Source organism: Penicillium canariense (genome assembly GCF_028826845.1).
Source record: "Penicillium canariense strain IBT 26290 chromosome Unknown utg000002l_segment0_segment0, whole genome shotgun sequence".
Classification (NCBI taxonomy): domain Eukaryota; kingdom Fungi; phylum Ascomycota; class Eurotiomycetes; order Eurotiales; family Aspergillaceae; genus Penicillium; species Penicillium canariense.
In genome coordinates this window covers 4,659,618-4,677,053 of record NW_026622729.1, presented here as the reverse complement: position 1 = coordinate 4,677,053, position 17,436 = coordinate 4,659,618, and the positions used below count along the sequence as shown (strand labels likewise).

General features: G+C 51.5%; 7 protein-coding genes across 7 annotated transcripts; 3 read left to right on the top strand and 4 right to left on the bottom strand.

The window, feature by feature from the left end:
• Positions 1-267: 267 nt before the first annotated feature.
• Positions 268-1,210, bottom strand: N7482_004841 (DUF3425 domain-containing protein; the record flags this gene model as incomplete). Its single annotated transcript, XM_056686966.1, has 2 exons — positions 268-986; positions 1,069-1,210. 2 exons carry the CDS (start codon positions 1,208-1,210, stop codon positions 268-270), a joined length of 861 nt encoding a protein of 286 aa, XP_056545708.1.
• Positions 1,211-2,027: 817 nt separating this feature from the next.
• On the bottom strand, positions 2,028-3,438 carry N7482_004840 (class I SAM-dependent methyltransferase; the record flags this gene model as incomplete). The annotated part of the gene is made up of 4 exons (XM_056686965.1): positions 2,028-2,271; positions 2,331-2,875; positions 2,950-3,054; positions 3,169-3,438. The coding sequence occupies 4 exons, from the start codon at positions 3,436-3,438 to the stop codon at positions 2,028-2,030; spliced, it is 1,164 nt and encodes a 387-aa protein (XP_056545707.1).
• Positions 3,439-3,706: 268 nt separating this feature from the next.
• N7482_004839 (glycoside hydrolase family 43 protein) lies at positions 3,707-5,561 on the bottom strand (the record flags this gene model as incomplete). Its single annotated transcript, XM_056686964.1, has 5 exons — positions 3,707-3,789; positions 3,875-4,324; positions 4,408-4,566; positions 4,632-5,088; positions 5,160-5,561. 5 exons carry the CDS (start codon positions 5,559-5,561, stop codon positions 3,707-3,709), a joined length of 1,551 nt encoding a protein of 516 aa, XP_056545706.1.
• A 2,025-nt stretch (positions 5,562-7,586) lies between these two features.
• N7482_004838 (uncharacterized protein) lies at positions 7,587-8,531 on the bottom strand (the record flags this gene model as incomplete). Its single annotated transcript, XM_056686963.1, has 1 exon — positions 7,587-8,531. The coding sequence occupies one exon, from the start codon at positions 8,529-8,531 to the stop codon at positions 7,587-7,589; it is 945 nt and encodes a 314-aa protein (XP_056545705.1).
• A 1,413-nt stretch (positions 8,532-9,944) lies between these two features.
• Positions 9,945-11,377, top strand: N7482_004837 (GTPase domain-containing protein; the record flags this gene model as incomplete). The annotated part of the gene is made up of 3 exons (XM_056686962.1): positions 9,945-10,128; positions 10,202-11,278; positions 11,343-11,377. 3 exons carry the CDS (start codon positions 9,945-9,947, stop codon positions 11,375-11,377), a joined length of 1,296 nt encoding a protein of 431 aa, XP_056545704.1.
• An 888-nt stretch (positions 11,378-12,265) lies between these two features.
• Positions 12,266-13,914, top strand: N7482_004836 (MFS transporter; the record flags this gene model as incomplete). Its single annotated transcript, XM_056686961.1, has 5 exons — positions 12,266-12,493; positions 12,561-12,575; positions 12,638-13,039; positions 13,110-13,469; positions 13,567-13,914. 5 exons carry the CDS (start codon positions 12,266-12,268, stop codon positions 13,912-13,914), a joined length of 1,353 nt encoding a protein of 450 aa, XP_056545703.1.
• A 1,042-nt stretch (positions 13,915-14,956) lies between these two features.
• Positions 14,957-17,191, top strand: N7482_004835 (uncharacterized protein; the record flags this gene model as incomplete). The annotated part of the gene is made up of 3 exons (XM_056686960.1): positions 14,957-15,322; positions 15,404-15,777; positions 15,844-17,191. The coding sequence occupies 3 exons, from the start codon at positions 14,957-14,959 to the stop codon at positions 17,189-17,191; spliced, it is 2,088 nt and encodes a 695-aa protein (XP_056545702.1).
• Between the last annotated feature and the right edge of the window lie 245 nt (positions 17,192-17,436).

The window sequence follows — 17,436 nt, the reverse complement described above, 5'->3', positions numbered from 1 at the left end:
TTGTTGACTGACCCCGACCGTATCTTACAGTACGCTTGACGGTAGGATACATGTTTATGACGAAACATACGAAACCTTTTGTCGCGGATGGTGGATCCCAACCCAATCGACGTGATATCATTGGTTCAATTTCACAGATTGTGAATCCACAATGTCTTGGCCTGTCAGCAGCTTGCATTGGCGCCATCGACAAGGCCGACCCTTCTGTTGACGCCCACGCACTAGAGGGAAAAGCCTAAAGAGAAAGAAAACCAGAGAGCATGATTGTTAGATGTAGCGGAATATGAGCTTCTCACCACGACGCGCCCGCCATGCATTAGTGGAATTCATGATCTCCGGACAACCTCTTACAATCCACTGCCACTTCTTCAGGAACGGCTCCGTCAACTCCCAATTTCGAATATCCCATGGATCTCCCCAGACCAAGAGCCCTGCTTGTCCGCTCGAAGTAGTTTCCCCCCAGAAGCCCATGATATCGTGGCAAAGTGCATCATCGTCCCATTGATCACCTGCTTGGATCAGGTTGTCCCGCATTTTGGGCAGGGGAAAGAAATCCAACCAGGGGTGGTGTGGGATTGTCCTCTGGAGCCTGGTGGGACGGAGACTGGGCGGCAGATAGCTGTACTCTTCCGGCCCCGGTACCTCGGGAGTCGACGGTAGACTAAACGGTGATATCGCGTCGTCGTCCATATTATCCAAAGGCCAGCCGATCAATTTCAAGTTGTGCCCAAAGGCGCGAAAGACATTGACTTTCGTCAGCACTAAGAGGTGGTCGGAGGTGGGAGATCCCAGCATGTAGCTGTGGTATGCCGATGCGGCATACCGACTCAGCAGAAGTTGCGCAAAGGAAGGCGAAACGCAGAGACTCTCTGACTGCATTGGCCCGGCTCGCGATTCGTCTTGGGGGACAAGTGCCGTCGGTGAAGCAGACGCCACCACGCTCTTGGGGTGGACATCTTGGTTGGCTTTCATGCGCAGCCGCCGCCCTTGACAATTCTTAGTTTTCGCCTAAGCAGAGAGGGTGCCGAATGGCTAACTGGGGGGGGGGGGGAAAGAACATGAACATACGGTGGGCCCTCTGATTGATGCGATTCTGTCTTCGTCGCCGTTCGGCCGGGTCTGTAAGCCCTGCCCAATTGTCCGCCGACTTGCCATCACCCTGCATCGCAGCTATCTCCTGTGGCGTAACTGGCTGTGGGGAAGCGGACATCCTCGCAGTTGGCACTAAGGATGTCAGCAATTTAGCGGTTTCATGGAGGAGCAAAAGAGGGCGGGCGACCGAGTCCGATTTATGCGGGCCGCTGACACCAGTCGGGCGGGTCTGTACCAATCAAATTTGGGCCTTGGCGCAGATGGGCCCGGAGTTAAGAGATTAGGTTTGCGGATCGTTATGACTGTCAGAATACCGTACGACAAGGCCAGGGATTGAAAGTCTGGTTCTACTGCAGGTCCGCCGATGACAAGGCACGGAATAGATCGCGCTTTAGGTATACATAAAGCCTATCGACATGGGATGCCGTGTGGCACCTCTGACCTTGCTGCGTCCAGTCGAGGGCAAGGTGCTAATTTCGTGATTGAGATAGGCGGCGCCGCAATTATTTCCCCGGTCGGACAGGTTGCGGTGATTGGGCATGGCCGGAGGGTGGAAAGGACACCGGTTCTTCAGGCACTGTGACACTCGAAGTCAAGACCAATCCCTCAAGTTCGACAGAAAAAGGAAGGTGTCCAAGATATTCTACGTGCGACCAACTTCCAACTTTGGAACGTATTAGCATGTTGACATTGGATCAAGTATCGAGGGATATCTGCTGGAGCTATATACATGACTCGCTGGGATCATTCTCACATCATGAGATAGATGGTCATGAACAACCATCCGGGTATAAAGAAGGGACGAGGAACGCATAACAGGAAATAAATAGACCTTGCGCGGAGAAGCGCTAGCCTCGAATAGACACGAAGCAGGATCTTTGACAGATGGCCACCCAAATTGCGCTGTACAATAAGCAAAAAACAAGAAACATCGCTCATGACTCTAGTACAGAAGATTTTCCAAGAGGCTTTCGGCCGACGGCCACAGTAACGGGGAGGTAGGCATGTATTCGATAGTCGCGAAGAGATGCGCGCATCTGCGCCAGGAAGACTTGAGCCTGCACGTACGGCCACTCTAATGTCGTGGTGAGAAGTCGTAGCATGAACCCCTCTATCCCGCCATGAAGTCGGTATTCGTTCCACCGTCCCAGCTCATGCAGCTTTGGGTCATCGCTCCACCTACTGCTAGCGTTAGGCTACTTTGTATTGCGTCGCCATATGCGTTGGAAAGGACATACCCGTTCATCGGCCATTTGTAAGAGTGTTCCACAACGTCTTCGAACCCGGCCGCCTTTAATCGCGCGGCGCTCTCTTCCCATATCGAAAAGCTTTTGCCGAATCGATCTCCAGCTTGTATAACGGTTTCCCCCCAGGTTCGAAAGAAATGATCAGGACCCATCGTGGCATCGTCGACCACCGGACTAACTGAATGTTCCACGACTTCAATATAGCCTCCTGGCTTTAGCGCTCGATAACATTGCCGAAAGAATTCATCCCAGTCAGGGATGGAGCCAAATAACTCGCGGACATGAATAAAATCAAATCTTTCCGGTGAATACGTCCATGGCATGGTCATATCATCAATTTCGAATGTACAATTTGGCGGTACGAACGACGGTTGAATCGGTGACAGGTCCACTCCAGTCACTCGGGCGCTAGGGTATTCGTCGGCCATATCGCTAAGACTAGCGGTCAGCTTCGCACATCCGAAAAACAAAATACGCAAGTTTCCATTGACACACATAGCCCATATCCCAGTCCCCGTACCCACATCAAGAATTTCCTAGTCGCATTTAGAACGCTGCATGCAGGGGTTGCCGAGGGTGCAAGAGGTGGCGGGGGCCAGGAACCACGTACCTGTGGCTGGTGGAGCGGGGCAAGATGCAGCTTTCCGTCCAAGGTCACGGTATACATGTGGTGCGCAAGGTCCTGTTGCTCATTCGCGACATCATCATTTGGTCCCTATTTATAGACCTAGGATATTAGCCCCGTGGACGCATGGGTTGATGGTTGTTGGGGAGCCATAGGCAGGGGCAAATCCCCCCCCCCCCCCCCCCCCCCCCCACCACCACGCACCCAGTAAGCACCATCCCGAAAAGCGTGGTACCGCCGTCCAAACTCATATCGATACTCGGTGATATACGATGATAGCGTCTTCGTGTCGTCGCGCAATAAGGAATCTTCGCCGTAGGCCGAATCATTGTCGTTTGGGTCATCATCGACTCCGGGGAGGTACGAGTGTGGAGCAGGCAAGGCCGCGAGGGCGAGAGTCGGGGTGTCGAACCCGGGGCGGGAGCCGAAATGCGGCGGAATCACATCGCTATCCTCCTCATAATCCGAGGACATATTCAAGCCAGGGACCGTGGGCAACAGGAGGAGGACGCATTCTCTCCCTGCAGCCGTGAGGAGGGTCCAAGGCGATTGCTGACGGTCTGGGCACCCGTTTTTGGGTTCAGGTAGTCTGCACGTGACTTGGGCTCTAGCGAGACCGAAGTTATGCCGGTGGGATGCCTTCTATTTACTCCGTGGAAGAAATTTCGTGGTTCATGTTTGATTATCACTTTTTGATTATCACTGAATAATAAATGTATTTTCAGGTTCCTAGGCAAGCGTTTCATCGGAATTGTGCATATGCAAAGTCGGCCGGGGTCGGGCATCGTTGGCAATCACCAAATGCATAAAGCCCCAGCATCATGCCTGCTGTTGTCTTAGCATTTGATAAAAAGCCACTCGAGTCTATGTTTGTTTTTGATCTTTGGTAATTGCTTCTTCAAAAACGCACCTGTAAATGGAGCGCCTACTGGCGGTCCCTTCGTTGTGACTTGATTGGTGACGGTTCCAATCCAAACAGTCTGCGAGCTGCTCGAGTCACGGTATCCGAATCGATATTCGTAACCACATTCGATCATGAGTACCACATCCCCTGTCAACTTTAAGGTATTCTCATTCATATCGCCTTCTGATGGCCTGAACCGAATCACCCGGCGGTTGCCTTGCCGGCGAATCGCAAGACTAGTATACGTGAAGTAGTTCCACCAGACGACGGCCCCGGCCTCAGTATGCTCAGAGCTGGGGTAAAACGATAGATTCGTCTCCCATGTACAGAATCGGTGGATTTGCTTGCGCAAAAACATGGTCGGACAAGCCGGTACAGAAAGGGTGTATGGCCCGCCGTACAGTCGGAGATGATTGGGGCGTTCAGTAAGGGAATAGTCGACCGACAAAGGGGTATCTAAAAATCAGGTACAGGTCAGCCATTCGCAGGGTAATGGACAAGTTGCTGGTTGTCTGTATATGTACTCTTCCGATACCAACCCAATTGGAGTTTGGGGCTAGAAAAGTCATCCTTCCAAAGGACCGGGATATCATGCTGGTAGAGCCCAGGCCCGTTGGATTGCAGAGTGATCTTCTTGCCACCGTTGATCACTGGCCAGTCATTTTCCCACTCCACTTGCACAAGGAATGTTTCTCGGCCTGAGAGTATTAACAAACTTAAAGAGGTTTTTGGTGGCTGCGGGGTGAGACTTGATAAAACATACCCAGGACTGATTCCTGCCACCGTCCTTCATGTCGCAGTGGCCGAACTCCTAGGAGAACTGCCCACCAATTTCCGTTGGTATCTTCAACCAAATCCGCATGACCTGTATTCTGCACCTCATCTTCCACGCCGTTGCGCCAGAGAGGATTATTTGGTGCGAGCTCCCACGGCCCGAATGGACTAGTCTCACTACGACTAACCCACTCGCAATGCCCACTCTCCGTACCACCTTCAGCCGTGAAAAGGTAGTAGTAGCGACCACGCTTGAAGATGTGTGAGCCCTCCGCGACTCCGGATGACGACTCGCGAATCAATTTTGGTTCTGATGTGGAGTGTCCCGTGGCGAGGTCAACGGTACAGATGTGGATGGCGAAGTCCTTGAGCTTCACACCTGGAGTAGGTCGAAGCTTGCGGTAGGTAGATGATAGATATACGGTGCCATCATCATCCCAGAACAGCTAGAAGAAAATGTTAGACTTGAATCTCGTTTACAGTTGCGGGGCAATGCGGTTCCGGAGCCCCAACTTACATCTTGATCGAATCCAACTTGGTCGAAATACACAGGATCTGACCAGGTCCTGTCATCCCAGATATTGGTTGTTTGGACATAGAATCCCCGTGGCCACACTCGATCATCTTCTTGTGGGCGGTAGCGCTGGAAGCTCGCTGTAACAATATAGAATACCCCGCGGTGGTACCGGATAGTGGTGGCCCACACCCCGCCACCCGGCTCTGGAGTATGGATTTGAAGTTGGCTTGGTCTCGTCAATGCATGACCAATTAGGTTCCAGTGAATCAGATCTCGGCTGTGGTAAATTGGGGCACCGGGGAAATATTCAAAGGTTGAGGTAACCACGAAGAAATCCTGGTCCACGCGGACAATGGAGGGGTCTGGGTTGAAGCCAGGTATGATTGGATTGGTGAAGCTCATGACTTTGGGGATCCCGTTACATTATCAAATATGATGGGCAGGCTTTATAAATATGGAGGAGTAATTCATGTCTTTGAGTTGTAAAGACTGATTGGTGGAGAAATTAGGTTCCTTGTTAGCGAGAGACACTTCCCGGCAGGTGGGTAATTTACCCGGGGATATTCAGCTCGCTTATTGCGAATTGCACATCAACATAGAGTTCGTCTATTGATCCTAGGCCATATATGAGAAGGATTTGATAAGTCACGCCCACAAAACCACTTCCAGCCTATGCATCAATTGAGAGTTCTGTTTACCCCAAGAGTAACAAATAATGAAAAGTTGGGCATGATCAGACTCACACAACAGACGCCACATCTGAGACCCTTTCAATGTACAAACCATATTTCAATAAAAGAGGAGTTATTTAGCAAAGCGGGCTCCTACTAGGCTAGAAGGGATTATAAGCTACTTACTACTCCCTAGAGTGAATGAGGATCCGAGAAACGGCGATAATTATAACTAGTTTTACAAACTAATGGGCTTCTGCTATATCTTTCAATCGAGGATAGTAGGTAAAAATTTATAATATGTTTATTGTTTATTAAGCCCCCAATAGTCTATTTAGAAGTAGAAGTATTTATTTAGCCTCTAGACTAGTAATACTAGGATAGCTATAAACGATTTAAAACATAGATAAAGCTTTTTTCCACGTAAATCTATTAGTATTTTTCTTGGTACAAAAGTTCCTCCTTGTTCGTACTATAACGCGCGCTATATAGAGATAAAGCTTCGACACTAGCAATATCTCCCTAAGAGGAATCTAGTCTTATCCTTAGATAGTATTTTAGAAGCTACTCTACTTCTTGAATTTAATGAAGATATCGAATCTAAGGAAGAAAAGGACGAGAAAGATAAGGAGAGATAGGATCTCTTTCTATTATTAGATACGAGAATCTTCTATATCGGAGCTTTCCGTATCATATGACTGTTAAATTACTCTCCCACGAACTCTACTTTCAGGCTATACATGGAATAAGCCACGGTAGGTCGCTTTCGGGGGTAAACGGTCCATAGCCAACTCTACAGCCAACTATACAGTCCATATCTGTCTTTATTTTACATATATGAAGCTAGAGGGCTTACGACCTTGACAAAGAACAATACTTCTACCGCGTCAATCTCGATTGTCAATTTTTAGCGAATTGATCAGCAATGGACAGGCCAGCACGCGATATGCATAGAACTGTGAACGACCGCTCATGTGGAAATTGAAGGGGCATCTGCGAAGCCAGAGGTACCATCATGAAGTCTCACATTCTTTATCCCACCAAGCCTGAATGACCCGGTTTCTATAAGGATCCGAGCAAATCCAGCGTGACCAACAGGATCCCCCCTGTTCGGTTGTATAGACCAATATGTAATCGGTCGTGCTCTGTGGATCAAGTGCAATGGCCTATTCTACAGTCAGCCTTTCGAGATCACGGTGAACCAGGTATTAACGGAGACTCACTTGTATATTTATTGGGTTACTCGCCTCCATAAACTGGGTAAGATCTGAGTAGTACCCCCTCAAGTAATAGAAGTTGCTCCATGTGCCAACCATACTTGGCCCTGAAGCATATCCATAAGACATAAAAAATGATTGGTCGTATCCAAATGCCATGGCGCGGATTCTGCAGCCATCAGGGAAATTGGAAATTTTAGTGAAAATCGAGTTGGTGTAGTCACATGCAGCGCTACACCATGTACCATTCAGCCACCGGGCATAGTAATTATTAGCGGGCCCAAGGACACAGAATTCAAGATTTCCGAGTCCGTAGCAGGCAATCTTTTCTGCGAGACCTTGATAATTATCCAGATTTGTTTTCCCTAGGATCAAATGTTAGTCTGAGATCTTCGAGGATTCAACGGGCATATTACACCAAGTTCCTTTTCCGTAACGGGCAACCCAGTCGTGGGAATTCCCTCCAATGGTGACTGCGCCAATCCATTCGGACCCAACTTTCAATTTAGGCCATTCTGAAGTGGAAGTGCTAAATGATACTATTCAGTGTTTCGAACAGTCGAACCATCGGGGAGGTGAGCATACCACTTGTATGATTTTGGGCCACTAACAGCACAAATGTTTTCCCCCATGGTTACCGACCAGGGAGAGTAACCTGCCGCGTTTGATGAGGATATTATGGTCTGATTGCTAGCTTGTAAAGCCTTTGAATTTCTCTTCTGTTCAGCTTTTCTCTCTTGTTCGGCCTTCATCTCCTCCTTCTTCCGCTCGAGCTTTTCCAGCTCGCGTCTAGCTTGCTTCTGTTGTTTTTTCGCTGCCTCCAGTTCGGCCTCCTTTTTCATTCGGATCCTTTTTATCTCTTTGTCATGAGCAGCCTGCTTCTTTTGCATCTGCCTCTCCAGGCGCTCTTCCATGCGCTTCTCCATTTGTGCCTCGCGCTCTTCTCGCTTGGCGAGCAGATTCTCCATATTCAAGCGCAGGGCGGCCATATCCTGATCCGCCTTCCTTATCATTTCTGCACGTATATCCTGCTCCTCACGTATGATTTCTTCTCTCTCGCGGTCCTGTTGCAGTCTCGCTTCTCGTAGCTCCTGCTCAAACTGTTGCCTCTCCTTCATCCATTTTGCTCTTTCTTTTAGGGTCTCGCTTTGCAGCCCCTTGCCGGCCGATGTTTGATCAAGATTGAGGTTCTGGTCGACAAGCTGTTTCTGGTTGTCCGTGACTATGGGGTTCTTGTGCTTGGCTAGCAGGTGTACGATATCCCTTGCTGAAGCCTTGGTATTTTCATGTCGATGACAGGTGCTTCCCTTGCCCATCATGTAACCCCAGAACTCCTTTTTGTCTTTCAATTCCTGCTCACGCATATTGCCTTCGGAACTTGAGACCTTGTCCCACATTGTTGTGACAAGAATAACCTTTTTTAGAGCGTCCTCGCCGCACAAATCTCTAAACGTCATGATATTTCTCCTCGCCGATCCTTGCATCCGGATGTCAGTGATACGATGGAGATATATAATCCCATGGAGCTTGATTTTGCTTCGATACGAATCTCCAAGCCAAGTAGCAATCTCGCTGAGAATTTCAGTGTCATTCTTCGAGGTATCGTCAAAGCCGGGCGTGTCAATCAGATAGACCGTTTTTTCGGGGGATAACTTATACGCATATACGTCGACTTTCGCGGTACCTGGCCTACTGTCAAAGTCTGTCCAGATAAATAGTTCAAATGTTAGGTTTTGTACACAAGTCCACTAACATGCATCTAGTGTATGGCCAATCTAGACGGATCTGCCTGAGCAGAGCGAGATGAATGAGCTCTTCCCTGAGCCAGTGACACCCATGACGGCGATGAATACATCGGTCGGCCTAGTGATTCAATCAATGAGCGATGGCTTCAACATAGCAGACCGATAGTCGACTGCCTACCTAGGTTCATGGCCCCCACGAAAGCTCCGAGTGCTCGGGAATGATGTATTCTCCTGCGCCAGCGGCTGTCCTGATTTCCTTATGCGATTTGAGCAAATGCTACCCCCTTTTCCCTTGACAATATAAGTACTTACTACTAAAACCTGACTTGACCGACATGGAGGGCAATCTGCATAGAGGAGTAGGTACTGATCTTGATGTTGGTGGCAACACCTGTATTTAAACAATGGCAAAGGACTCGTTTCCCGCGCATCGCGAATTTGGAACCCAAAATAAAAATTAGAGCCTCAGGGCGATGCAAGAGAATGCAGCCGACACTCTTCCAGCTGACAGACCAATGACTCTTCCGGGATTGCCCCATCCGCCCCTATACATCGATTTGGCTGCCCACTCTTGCGGCTCAGCCGAGTCTTGGCAGACAAGCATAGATCCGCTTCACCAGGGCGAGCTGAATCGAGTCTCTCCAACTGCAGAACACCACGTCGCCGCCAAGGCGTCTAAACGCCCACGGACTCACCAACTGCGGTGACTCGGTCTACCAAAATCTGCCTCGCGTGTTGCCTTGCAGATGCACTCGTACATTTAAGGCATAGTGCGAGCACAAAACAGCGCGCGATGTTACATGATAGCCCGTCGTGTGGCTGCTTACTCCGTTTTGTCTGCTTTTTGTAGGCGCCTTGACAGTCCTCACGCATTACCCCCGGCTTTCCCCATGCAGCTGAGATCGCTTCCTTTTCGGATCAATCCCCTGACGCCATTTGCTGCGCCTTTCTCGGTTCGCCGCAAACTCATCTTATATCCCAGCGAAGGGAACTACTGGGCTAAAAAAGCCTTGTATGTTAAATTATAATTGAGATAACCTTATCAATGATCTGTCCCAACAAACCCTGGGATATCAAATATAGTTTCTCAGTCATTCTTTGCTTTGCACAATTTCCTCCGTGAAATCCAGAGCATCAAATATTCAAATAACCATGGACGTGGACGTGCGCAATGCGGTAAATCAGACTCAACGCTTCGCATCCTTCACGGGCGTCACCAAGCCCAAACCCACTGACAAATTCTTCCTCGTGATGGGCATGACAGGCTCGGGGAAAAGCACGTTCATCGCGCGATGCACGGGGGAAGATGTCACTGTTGGCCATGGGCTATACTCATGTAAGATGCCTCCCAATTCCAAAAAATCTCCACCGAGGCACTATTTCATTCCGTTGGGTAACACGAGTACCAGGCACTAGTTCAATCGATCTCTTCGACTTCCAATGCGATGGCCACAAAGTCTACCTAATCGACACGCCCGGGTTCAATGATACGAGCCGTTCCGACATCGACACACTAAGCATTCTCGCCACGTACCTCGGTGCTTCGTACGCAAATGGCGTACGGATCCATGGCATACTGATGCTCCACCCCATATCTGACAACCGCATATCAGGGTCGACGATGCGCAATCTCGATATGATGAAGGCGATGTGTGGATTCGAGACTTACTCCAATCTTGCCATCGCGACAACCATGTGGTCTGAGCGATCGTCCACTTATGAACAGCGCGAAGCACAGCTCTTATCGGACGAACGCTTTTTCGGTGACCTGGTTGCACGTGGGGCGAGGTTGTTTCGCCACAATGAAAAGGGCCGGCCGGATTATTTGGCACAAGTTACATCGGCGCAGCGCATCGTGACACATCTTATCCATCAATCGGAAAAGTATGCTCCTGCCGTACTGCAGTTGCAGCATGAAGTCATTGACCAGCAAAAGGTCATTGGCCAGACAAAAGCGGGTATTGTTCTCGCGGGAGATCTATATAAGGCTCGACAGGCTCATGAACGGGAGCTGCAAAATTTAAAAGCAAAACTCGCGGCGGAAGTTGACCAGCGGAATGCTGAACATGCTGCTGCGATACGGGAGCTCAAGGCGGATTTGGAAAAGCAGATGAAGAAAGCCGAGCAGGACAAACGAGCGCTCGAGAAGTCGATGGCAGATTTGCACAATGACGAAGAACGGGCTTGGAGAAAGAGAATCAAAACACTGGAAAAAAGGTTTCTGGAGGATCTCGCGGCTAAAGAACAAGAGTTACATGATATGGAAGAATCACTTGCGGAGATACGCAAGGACACGGCTCGACGCATCAAAAGGTCGCAGCAGGTGACACTCCAATTACAACGATATGAGGAAGACATCGAGAAAGTTCGAGGAGAGGTTGTAGAGGCCCGTGAACTTCATCAAAAGGTCAGTGGAGGAAGAAACTTATTTAATGGCGCGGCCAATGGTATTGCCTCGGGTATTGCGGCTGGAGTTATTTCTGCCGGTAAGTTATCGCATCTTCGACGGCATCCCGGAATTTATTGTCAGACTACCTAACAACTATCTAGCTCTCGGCGGTGGATTGCTTTGCACAGTAATGTAGAAGTAATTATAGAATAACTGCACGATCTAGCGGCCAGGTTACCATAGATACTGTCTCCTGCAGAGCGAATTTCCAGGCACTATCTTCTCGCTAGATACCGCAATAAGTTCCTATTTAACAATTTCCTACCGATCTCTTTATTATCTAGAGATTATTCTAGAAGAATTAGTCTTTTTGTAAAAGGCTATATCCTCCTACGAATAGTTATGGAAGAACATCTAATTCAGAATTTACTACTATGTAAGATTGCGGGAGTATGAGGGCATATTTTGCTATAGTAATAAGTATATTAGCCTATAATACCTCCAGCTCATATGCGGGCGAAAAGGTGGTGCCTGACTCATGCTCATGGGATGTACTAGGACCTCTAATAGGAACATGCATGCTGCTGCAGGTAATCGCGCGCGTCTACGCTCGCATTCGCGGTGTGGAGAGAAGAGCGGAGGAACTCCGCGATGGACTCCTCCAGTCCCATCACATGACGTCACAACGCGACCCTTTCAAGAGAGTCTACTGCATACTCCAGATAATCAATCCAGTTATCTAAATAGCTAGCTACATGGCAATTAGTCATGTGGTAGTTACAGGTGTGTTCTTAGATAATCCTCCACGCCTCTGAATGACCTCCTCAGCCCCGAAGTTTAGCCGTGAATCCCGCATTCGGAGAGGCGGGTAAACCTCCGACGCTAAGCTGCACGCTCCGTATGGCCTGGGTGGCGGTGGGTCTTTTGACTTCAGTGCACCCAGCGAATGTTTCGATGTGGAGTGGAAATGCCACCTAGTGACATCCATCTTTCTGAAACCAGCTTGCCCCAGACTACTTATACGCTGATTTATCTGCTAGTTGATAGCATAGCTTCATGCGCTGCGATCCGATAGCTTCCCACCATGGCCTCGACGTGTATAGTGCAGGAACAGTCGCATGATGCTACTGACCACATCATGCTCGAGGCTCTGCCGCCGAACGACCGGTATGGAACAGATACAGGATCAAATGAGTCGCCCAATATGTTTCATGCGCTGGAGAAATGGAACCACCCCCGGATCAACGTCTATCGCTCTTTGGCAACGTTCTGGAGCTTTCTGGTGATGGGGGCCAACGATGCCGCGTACGGTGTAAGTGACGGTTCTCGACAAGTCTTGAATCTCTATACTCTTAGGAACTGTATTCTAACGGACGCAGGCCTTGATTCCATATGTAAGGATTTTGTGTGACTCGGGAGGGCTACTCTTGAAGACCATGCTTACGCCAGGCCACAGCTCGAATCATACTATCACCTTACCTACACAGTAGTGTCTCTCGTCTTTCTATCACCCTTAGTGGGATATACGCTTGCCGCCTTCTTGAACCACCGTATTCATAGCACCCTTGGTCAGCGCGGGGTAGCGTTGATCGGGCCTGGGTGCCATCTCATCGCCTACGTGGTTAACTGCGTGCATCCTCCCTATCCCGTTCTCGTGGTCTCGTTTATCTTTGCTGGATTCGGGAATGGGCTAGAGGACGCCGCGTGGAATGCATGGATCGGAAACATGGCCAATGCAAACGAACTGCTGGGTCTTCTCCACGGGGTATACGGGCTCGGCGCCGTGTTGAGTCCGCTGATTGCGACTTCGATGATTGCGCGGGCCAATATGCCGTGGTACTATTTCTATTATGTGATGGTAAGAAAGGGCCGTGGGCTGATGCCGCCGAATCTTTTGCCATTGGCCGAATAGTACTGAGAATGACTAGGTGGGCTGTGCCGCCATTGAACTTGCGACCTGCAGCGCATGCTTCTGGAGAGCCACTGGTGCCGTCTTCCGGGCTGCCAATGCGCATTCGACAGAGGACAACAAGAAGGGTGGTCTTCGGAATGCGCTTTTCACGCGCCCCTCTGCTCGCGTGACTTGGCTGTGCTCGCTCTTCCTGTTGGGGTATGTCGGTGTCGAAGTCGCTCTGGGCGGCTGGATTGTTACCTTTATGATCCGCGTCCGACATGGTGGTGCTTTCGCTAGTGGTATGACAGCCACTGGCTTCTGGCTAGGCATCACGGTTGGGCGCGTCATTCTGGGCTTCGTCACTCCCCGCATCGGAGAAAAGATGGCGATTGCGGTAAGCCATCGACCCCGCCCTGCATTGCTCACACCCTTTCCACTCGGTATCAGAAGAAGAATCAAACTGACTGGAGCCATCTGCGGGTCTGTATTAGGGATATATTCTGTTGTCGATGGCCTGTGGACTTGTTCTATGGCTTGTGCCCCAGTTTTATGCGTCTGCGGTGGCCGTGTCCCTGCAGGGGTTCTTTCTCGGGCCTCTGTTCCCGGGCGCCGTCGTAATGGTTACAAAGCTTCTTCCTCGACACCTGCATGTCAGTTCCATCGGCTTCTGCGCTGCGTTCGGCGGCTCGGGGGCCGCCATTCTCCCCTTTGCCGTGGGAGCACTGGCGCAGGCCAAAGGTGTGCAGGTACTGCAGCCGTTCATCATTGCCTTGTCCGGGGCGATCTTTCTCGCCTGGCTGGGATTACCGCGCGTGTCAAAGGGGCCACGGAGCGAGTAGACCGAGCTGAAACAGGAGGTTGGAAATTTGATGGCAATGACGCGTTTGGGTGGCAGGACCCGTGCCTTATTCACAAGCCGCCACAAGCCAAAAGGGGGGAGAGAGTGGACTTTGACATGTGACCATGTGAAAGTGCTTCTCGGGCCCGATTTTCTTATCTGATCCGAGTACTTTCGTCTCCCGAGCGGCTCAGCGCCGAAGCTGTTCGGTGGAAGTCCTCCACGTGTCATATGAAAGTGCTGGGAGCATCAGGGGGCTAGATTGGACACTAAAAAATAAACAATAAACAGCATAATATGCAGTTTGGCTGTCTCTTTGCTTGTGTCTTTACTGTCACAGTTTGCAATTCATCGGGGCGCTTTCCTGAGGGTCGGGAAATACAAAATCGGTTCGGGATAGGCAGCGAGGCGAAGGGAAAGCCCCCAACTGGCCACCATGTAGCATTCTGAAGCCGGTTAAAGGTGCTGCTGCACCCCCGAGGTCACTTTTGGCACATAGGGCATAGGGGGAAACGAGAATGGTAGAATTACCTCCTATTATTCTAATTTGTAGGACGCGAGCCGCCCTCGGGTTTCCCCGTAGAAATCGAAACCGCTGCCGCTGATCGCCCCGCTCAACACCCTACGACCCGGACTTCGATGGGCGAGTTGGCTGACCCCGGAAACCTCCCGGCCGAGTCGTCCAGAATGACCATGAGCCGACACGACCAACCAGCACCAATGCTTCTTCGAACGCCTGAGCTGGGGTCAAGGGCCTCTTTATGCATCTGACATGAACAACATAGTCTCTTCCCCTTCAGCGACCTCGGCCGGTCGGACTTTGGGGACTGAGGCACACTCGGGGTTCTTCGGCCAACGGCACGTTACCTGATTGAGACGAGCCTCGGCACTTTCCTGATTCGGCCCTCTTGGCTGGCCCTCGGCCTGGAAATAACACTGGGGCCCCACGGAGGCGGCGGAGGAGCCGCCAGAGTTATAATCACACTCCCCACGTTTTTCCCACTGTCCCCATTCTCCATTCTTCACCTCCCCTCCTCCACACAATGCCATCCCCTCCCCCAGACTGGGTCAAGGCCCTGAAGCCCGCAGGCCCGCAGGGTTCCGAATTGCTCGCCCAAGAGCGGGCGCAATCCAATGTCAATGTCGAGAAGCTGTCCGAGCTGCTGCACACCAAGGAGGCTCTGGAGCGGCAAGAGAAGTTGCTCCAGATGCTCCAGCCCGAGAAGGTCTTCGATAAGTCGCAGAACCACACCCTGGGCCGTGTCGAGCGCCTGCAGCGGTCTCTGGCCAAGGCCAAGCGCCTGCAGCAGCTGGCCGAGCAGAACAAGTGGTCGATGGAGGAGCTCCACGCGGCCAACGAGCTGATCGGAGAGCCCACCCCCTATGGCCTGCACGCCAGCATGTTCCTGGTATGTATTTCTCTCTTTCTGGACTCGAGCCATAGTAAAGACCTGAAAGCTGACCCGTTCCGCCGCCTCCGCTTACTATAGGTCACCCTCCGCGAACAAGGAAGCCCCGAACAGCACAAGGTGTTCCTCGAGCGCGCAGAGAAGTACGAAATCATCGGTTGCTACGCTCAGACGGAGCTGGGTCACGGATCCAACGTTCGCGGCCTCGAGACCACCGCCACCTGGAACCCCAATGACAAGACCTTCACCATCCACTCGCCCACCCTGACTGCCTCCAAGTGGTGGATTGGCTCTCTCGGTCGCACTGCCAACCACGCCGTGGTGATGGCTCAGCTCTTTATTGGTGGCAAGAACTACGGTCCTCACCCCTTCGTGGTGCAGGTCCGCGACCTGGAGACCCATCAGCCCTTGGAGAACGTATATGTGGGTGACATTGGTCCCAAGTTTGGCTATAAGTGAGTCCGCCTTGAGAACTTTATTTTGGGGAGAGTCTGTTCCTGACCATAGAACGTCACTCACAGCACTATGGACAACGGCTTCCTGCTGTTCAACAACGTCAAGGTCCCCCACAGTAACATGCTTGCCCGCTTCGCCCGCGTCGACAAGGATACCAACAAATATGTCCGCCCCGCCACGCCTTCTGTCATTTACGGGACCATGACCTGGGTGCGCTCTAACATTGTCCTGCAGTCTGGTGGTGTCCTCGCACGCGGCGTGACCATTGCGACTCGGTACTGCGCTGTGCGGAGGCAATTCCAGGACCGCGATGCCGATGCCAGCGCTGGTGAGAACCCGGTGCTGAACTACAAGATGGTGCAGATCCGCCTGCTTCCCCTCCTGGCCTCCATGTACGCTCTGCATTTCACCGGCCGCGGCATGATGCGCCTGTACCAGGAGAACCAGAAGCGCATGAAGGCGGCTGCTTCCCCGGACCAGGACACTCGTGGTGCTGGCCCTGAGGAGCTCCGCGCTGGTGCCGACCTGCTGGCAGATCTGCATGCCACCTCCTGTGGTCTCAAGGCTCTGGCCAGTACCACTGCTGGTGAGGGCCTCGAGGTCTGCCGTCGCGCCTGCGGCGGTCACGGTTACAGCAGCTACAGCGGTATTGGACCGTGGTACTCTGACTACCTCCCCACCCTGACCTGGGAGGGCGACAACTATATGCTGACCCAGCAGGTCGCTCGCTACCTGCTGAAGTCCGCTCGTGCTGTCCTGTCGGGCAAGGCCGCCGACAACGACACCTGCCGCATCCTCCGCACTTACCTGGACCGCCGCGAGAAGGGCGCCTCGTTCGACATACTCGAGGAGGATGCCGACATTGTGGCTGCGTTCGCCTGGCGCACCGCCCACCTCACCTTCGAGGCCCTGAAGCACCGCGATGCCGAGAAGCGCTCGTGGAACAGCCTGCTGGTCAACTTCTGGCGCCTGTCAACCGCCCTCTCCCAGTACACAGTGGTCAAGAATTTCTACGAGGCCGTCACCTCGCCGGAGCTCTCACAGTCACTGGACCAAGACACCAAGACCCTCATGCACCAGCTTTTCCGCCTGCACGCCCTGCACACCCTGGAGAGCGAGGCAGCCGAGTTTTTCTCCTCGGGCGCCGTCACCGTCCGCCAAATCACCCTGACCCGCACTACCGCTGTGATCAAACTGCTCGACCAGATCCGCCCGCACGCCGTGCGCCTGGTCGATGCCTGGGCTATTCCCGACTGGCAGCTGGATAGCAGTCTGGGTCGGTATGATGGCAACGTGTACGAGGATCTGTTCCGCCGGGCCAGCCAGGAGAACCCCGTCAACGACCTGGTGTTCGACCCGTACCCGTGGAACGCGGCTCTGCTCAAGAACGAGCCGCCCAAGAGCAAGCTCTAGATTATTTATGGGTGCATTCTTCCATTCTGATGATGTATATTTTTTTCTTTTACCCTTTTCGTATTTATGCGCGTTTCTGCTTTGGAAGGATAGACTCTAGAGACAAGAATAGATCTCCTAGGATCGAATGAAGAACTTCAAAAAAATCGTTTCCTATATATATCCTTTAACCACTGCAACCGATAGGTAGATAAATCGTCCAGGATCCAAAGGAAGCAATTGAGATGGATCAAAACTCCCTTATT